This window comes from Falco biarmicus, chromosome Z (genome assembly GCF_023638135.1).
Source record: "Falco biarmicus isolate bFalBia1 chromosome Z, bFalBia1.pri, whole genome shotgun sequence".
Lineage (NCBI taxonomy): Eukaryota > Metazoa > Chordata > Aves > Falconiformes > Falconidae > Falco > Falco biarmicus.
This window is the reverse complement of record NC_079311.1, coordinates 22,992,267-22,998,724: the sequence shown is the minus strand read 5'-3', so window position 1 is coordinate 22,998,724 and position 6,458 is coordinate 22,992,267. Positions and strand designations below refer to the sequence as shown.

Here is a 6,458-nt window from a genome sequence, read left to right as displayed (position 1 = left end):
GAGTACTGTCATGAATGCATCCCAAGTATTCAAGTAACACCAAAAGCCAAATCCATTTTTAAACTCAGAACGAAATAAATACAAGCAGACATACCAAAAGGCAGATAAATGTTTAAAATAGTATCAGGCTCTGTCCAGTAGAGTAAGTAATTGCATAGCACAGCAAATCTTAAATGAAAGTAAGATAAAGCTAGATAAAGCTAATGGGGGGGGGGGGGGGGGGGGGGCGGCGGAAGACAGGACAAATTTTTTATGTCTTACTTCTATATTCTCAAACCGGTAAATCTCAATTTATCTTTTAATAAATGAGTCTGAGAGACCGTCTTCGTGTCCAGGATGGAGTGTTCCAGATTATGCATCTTTCTATGAACTAACAAAACGCCGCAGCCTCATGGTATTGGTCCAGGTGCATCCAAATGTGGAACTGGGCAGTGCTAACCATGACGCAAAACCTCTAGTTTAGACCAGTTTCTGAAACAGAGGAACCAAAAATGATGCATTTGTCTATGGAAGGACATCTAGCCTGGGAACAACAACCTGGAAAGTTCAACACTGTGATCTACAGCCTTCAGCTGACAGACACTGGGTTTCATAGATGAACAGGCAAATGGTGACTGTGCAATGGGAGAATCACAGCTACTGAAGAGAGAATCCTGTCTCCTGGGTCTGTTTGACTGCTGGGCTCACACACACAAGAACGTCAGCCACCTACTCAACACAGCGTAGTAATGTGTAAAGGTTTTCAGCGCTTGCCCAGCCAATCATGGTTTATTAAACGAGAGGGAAAAAAGTAGAAGGAACAACCAATTTTAACAGCAGAAAGAGATTTTCTGACTCTCACTTACAACTTTCCAAGATCTGGAAAAGCAAGGAAACAAAAAAGGATCACATTTGTGTTACTTATGAAGCTACTCGGGAACATTCAAGTCTAGGAGTGAATGACGAGCTGCAGGAGCCTCAGGACTAAGTGATCAGGTAAACGAGCAGAGGAAACTCAACATTAACAAATGCAGAATTCACACAAGGTGGGGAAACCCTTATCTGCATGGCTTACGTACAACTAGACCACAGGACTGTGTGGAAAATACTGCAGGAACCACCTTTGTGAATGTCAGCTTAATATTCAGTATCGACCAAAAAGGCAAATACAGTTTCAGGACTATGAAAAGAAGGAAAACACAGAATTGTGCCATCCTTGACTTTGCCTGAGTGCATGTATGGAAGACTCCTTTAGTCGGCCTTAGAAGATGAGAGGAGAAAGAAGGGTAGCAGGATGGTTACCAGTACAGCAGGAGGAAATGTGAAGGGGAGGGCATAGTGGGAAAGAAAGGCTACGATAACCACCTTTTACAAAAATCAATGACCCACAGGATAAGTAACGAGGGACAATTTGCCATTTCTCCTGCAGGAGAAAGTTCCAGGAGATACCCACTGCTTCCCCGCTGCTGCCTGGGACGCCCAAGTGCTTCTCATACAAGCACACAACGAAGCTGTGCAGCAGGCTTCCACACAGCCTCACTAAGGCAGAAACATTTGCGGGTGAGACCCCAACAAGAAGGTGCCCTTGCTGGGCCTTTCTAGCCCCGACAGGGCTGTCGTGCTCACCTTGGCACGGATGGCATTTTGGCCAGATACCGTTCCTGCCGATTAGAGGTGACAGGGGCCGCCAGGCAGAGGCCTGGGAGAGCGGACACTGGGAGGGGTGGGCTCTGGGTCAGGTCAGTGCGACAGTTCAGACAGCAAAGGGCACAAAGGTTTTGCATTATGAGCTACATTCTTCTAAGTGTGTTGTGATTTTTCAGGTCCCATTTCATAGCTCTACAGCTGTATACATGTACTTAGTAAGCATACTTCTCACACACACTCATCAAGACGCAACACTATCCCCAAATTAGAAAGCATATCCCCAAATTAGAAAGCACCGAGTATGTATTAGAAACATCCGTCACTTTAGATCCTGATCTTTCCACACCACAAGTTAACAGTGCAAGTAACCCCCATGTTTTTTCACAGAGATTTCTATCGACAGATGCAGTCCACCGCCGTGGCCAGTAAGAGCACATGACGGATCCTCCTGGAAGGCATCTCAAAACCCACGGAAGACAGGGAGGTGATTAGCGACAGCCAGCAAGGGTTCACCACGGGCAAATTGTGCCTGACTCCTCTAGTGGCCTTCTGTGGTGGAGTGGCTGCATCAGCGGACAAGGGAAGAGCTACCGATGACATATACCTGGACTGCTGTCACGCCTTTGATATGATCCCCCACAACATTCTTCCCTCTAAATTTGAGGGGGATGGGCTTGATGGATGGAGCAGGAACTGCCTGGGTGGCCATGGGCAAAGAGTTTTATAGTCAACAGCTCAGCATGCAAGTGGAAACCAGGAACAAGTGGTGTCCCTCAGGGAGGGGTTTCTACTGGCACTGGTAGTACCTCCACTAAGAGCAGACAGTGGGATTTGGTGCACCCTTACCAAGTCTGCAGTTGACACCAAGCTGAGCAGTTCAGTCGCCAGAGGGACCTTGACAGGCTTGAGAAGTGTGCCCATGTGAACCTCATGAGGTTCACCGAGGCTAAGCGCAAGGTCCTGCACCCGGGTCAGGGCAACCTCCTGGTATCAATACAGACTGGGGATGGAGAGCAGCCCCGCAGAGAAGGACTTGGACATCCCGGTGGGTGAAAAATCGAACTTGTACCAGCGATGCGCACCCACAGCCCAGAAAGCCAATTGCATCCTGGGCTGCTGGGTGGCCAGAGGGGCAAGGGAGTGGATTCTCCCACTCTGCTCTCCTAAGACCCCACGCGGAGTATTGCATCTGGCTCTGAGGCCCCCAGCGTGAAGCAGGTCCAGGGGAGGCCCACAGAAATGATCAGAAGGCTGGAACACCCTGGAAAGGCTGAGAGAGTTGGCCTTACTCAGCCTGGAGAAGGGAAGGCCCCAGGGAGACTTCACTGTGGCCTTTCCGTAGATAAGGAGGGCTTGCAAGAATGACGGAGAGAAACTTTCTACAGGCCTTGGTAAAGCCAGGACCAGGGGCAACGGTTTTAAAGGTAACAAGGGTGTGTTTAGATCAGATTTAAGGAAGACATTTCTAACACTGAGGGTGGGAAGACCCTGGAACGGGCTGCCCAGAGCAGCTGTGGATGTCCCATCTCTGGAAGTGCTCAACGTCAGGTTGAAGAGAGCTTTGAACAACTTCATCTAGTGAAAGATATCCCTGCCCATGGCAGGGGGTTGTACTAGATGATTTTGAAAGGTCTTTTCCAACCCAAACCGATCTGTAGTTCTGTGTTTCTATGAAGAACTACCGTGGGATAGTTTTTAACATGACGGGAACAGAAATTTGAGGGGAGACATCCTTTAAGGCAGAAATAGGGTCTCATAACTTAATCAGTGCATTTTTTACATTCTTACTAGAAAAACAAGCTGCTACTAGATAAAAAAAATTAAGAAATACCTGATTATTTAACGTTCACATATTACAACTGATGTCAAGAACTCATTTGCTTTTGCCTAAATACCAGGTACAACTACTCACACATGCAAACACCTTTGATTTTGGACATTGAATTCTGTACTTCAAGTAGAATTGCACTCTATTGTTTACAGCCTATAGTAAAAGCCCAGAAGAGTAAAGAAACTTATCATTATGCCACCAACTGCATGACGCCAGGTGTCAGAGTTCTAGCTTACAGCCACATCAAAGGTATATGACATGCAATCGTATTCTAGTTTACCCTTCTCTTTCCAAATACAAGCTAAACGTTCATATGCAGTTCCGACTTCTGTCTGGTGTATAATTTTTCGTGCTGAAAGGCCCAACCCCGGTGCTCTGGGGTTATTTGGAAGGCGTTTGATCCCTCAGAGGCATTTCAGGCAGGTATCTTAAAAGGAGAACAGCAATCACACGCTGTCAGCTTTGTTCATTAAGTGCAAAACTGACTACGTAAGAATTTAAGTTACATAGAAGGCAGATTTCTACCCATGAGGAGTGATCTTGGTTGCTAGTTAAACTTCTTTCCTGCTTCCTCCTGCCAAGAAAGTCCGTAGAGAACAGCATCACACAGATCACGAGAAAGGCAGGAGAGTTCCCAGAACAGTTCACACTGGTGTGGGAAGTGTCTGGACAACGTGTTTAAAAAAAGACATGACAGAGAGACTTGTGAGCAACATATATGTAGAACATAATTAATCGGGACAAGGTAGAGCTCTCCTGCCGTCATTCTCCATCTCAGAGCAGCAATAGAAAGAGGTTACTGCACTAAACGTTGTCGTGGTACTCCTCATACTTCGCTGTGACAGCTTCCTCAAGGTGAATGGCTGCGCCACCCATTAAGGCAAACATTGGGTACATTATGCCAGAGCAGTTCACCTTGCACTCATAAAGGCATTTCATGCGGCCTGCGTCATAAAACCCCACCTTGCCATTGTCACAATCAAGGCAGATGCCCAAGCACGATGGCAGGGGAAGGATTCTGCTTGCTGGATCCTTGGGGGCAGCAGGTGTCGTGGGGATGAAGAACTTCTTCATGCCTAAAGTGACCAGAGTGCAAGGCTTCGATGAGTCAGAGAAGGTATCTTCACTCCCACTGTCATGACCACTGTCTTGCTCGTATCTGGAACAGAAAAACAACTGTTTGTTTTTGTGGGACAGTGATGTGAAGTGGAGAAAACACTTCCATAAGATACGTAACACTACACAATTACCTGGAAAACCTTGTGGGGTAAAAATCTACCTAAGCCAGGAGGGAAGATGCCTGTCGTAGGTGGAGGACACTCACATGGGCCACTTCAAACAATAACAGCTAAACACTAATACGGATGAGACCACAGAAGGCTTTACTAAGGAACAGGTGTATCTGAGTGTACTCATGCTAGGCAATCATTAATGAACCTACAGGAACAGTAAATTAGTTAACTTGAGAAGTAATTTAGCGAAAATGACTAACCATTACAGACAAGATACATTTAACTTCATTTACATAATGTTAAGCGACACCAGTAAATACGTTTAACATTACTGTTGTTCTATGACTTTTCCACACCACTGCTGTATTACATTGCCTTTTAAAATTCACAACACAACACGGTAGGCTTCGGGTTTTGGTGCATCTGGTTTGTTTGGCTTGCCACTTTGTTTGTTGCTTTTAAAGTGCACTGCCTGGAGGCTTCCCTGAACCCCTGTTTCCCAGCTGGTTACTGGGGAAAAGTTTGTAGCCAACTTTGTTCAGTCTACTTGCTTTTCCCCCTGCTTCTGTCCCCAGAAGAAGCCAGACTGCAGAAGCAGACATTCTTCTGTGCAGACAATTCCTACCTAGATTTGCGTTTCTGGTGGGAGGCTGGACGTGTGTCAGCTCAACTTTTCCAGATATTTGTGTGGATACGGAAAAAGAGATCAGGAAATCAGGATCTAAGTCCTCACTTTGCAAAAAGGCTCCATCTGACTTTAAGCAGCTCAAGACATTGGCTTTCTTACACTTCCAGGAGGAAGCCAATACATTTGTCAGATTCCTGGAAAAGTTCAGAGTCCCCAGCAGACAGCCTCCCAGCCTGCAGTTCTTAGGCACGTCCAGGCTTAGTACAGCTGTAATTGAGAGCTGGAAATCTTTTTTGCTCGTTTGTCCACTGTCCACTGAGCTTCTCCTCAGTTAGCACTCCAGTACCACATGCAAGCACACAGCCTGGGATAAGCCAGTGGCTTGGAATCCACCGTGACACAAGCTACAGCAAAGATACACAGATGTGCACAGTGAACATCGTACCTCTGAATGGCTGCCAAACTTAGCATGCTTAAGGAATGAAGGCAGAGTCTTACTACTGACAATTAAGCATTGCTTCAATCTTGCAATATTTGTCTTTTTTACCTTCTTGCTTTAAGTGACATATCTTGACATCTATAGAAACCTGATTTCTACCCTCAAAAGAAAGAAAATAGGACTCTGGGTAACTAGCACATTTTCCCCGCTAACTGTAGACGATGAACAGGACAACCTGCTTACACCATATCCTTCAAGCTACTTTGCACTCGTTAGGTTCACCTTGTGTACTAATTGAGGCCAGAACCGCTCTTTATTTATATTTTAAAAAAGACATCTCCTTCTATAAAACATGTGTTAAGCAAGAGTATGCAATTTACCTTGGGCTGGTCACGTCATGGCTATTATGGAACAATTTATTTATCTTGTGGCTAGAAACAACTCCCACTTTCACCAGGTATGAATAGGCTTCCACGTGAAAAGCCCAGAAGTGCTTCCCTTTGGCAATCCCAGTGTCACCAATGATGTAATCCAAGGTTGTGTAGCATCCGACCTGCACGCGCTCAGATCCCAGCAGCAGAGGAAATCCAGCCCTGCTCTCCACAGAGGTTCTTCCTGGGTTCAGCAGGAGATGTTCACTGTTGTACCCACATTTGTCATCAAAAAGAAAACTGAAAACTGAAAAACAGTATCCCAAAAAAT

General features: G+C 45.9%; 1 protein-coding gene across 3 annotated transcripts in view; it reads right to left on the bottom strand.

The window, feature by feature from the left end:
* Positions 1–212: 212 nt before the first annotated feature.
* TRIM36 (tripartite motif containing 36) overlaps positions 213–6,458 on the bottom strand; it is a 30,879-nt gene continuing 24,633 nt past the window's right edge. For all 3 annotated transcript variants that reach the window (XM_056325300.1, XM_056325298.1, XM_056325299.1), the window contains 2 exons: positions 6,137–6,434; positions 213–4,616 (listed from right to left, as the gene is read on the bottom strand). In XM_056325300.1, the coding sequence (XP_056181275.1) occupies positions 4,262–4,616; positions 6,137–6,434 (653 nt within the window). In that variant the 3' untranslated portion in view covers positions 213–4,261. The remainder of the gene's footprint in view (positions 4,617–6,136; positions 6,435–6,458) is intronic.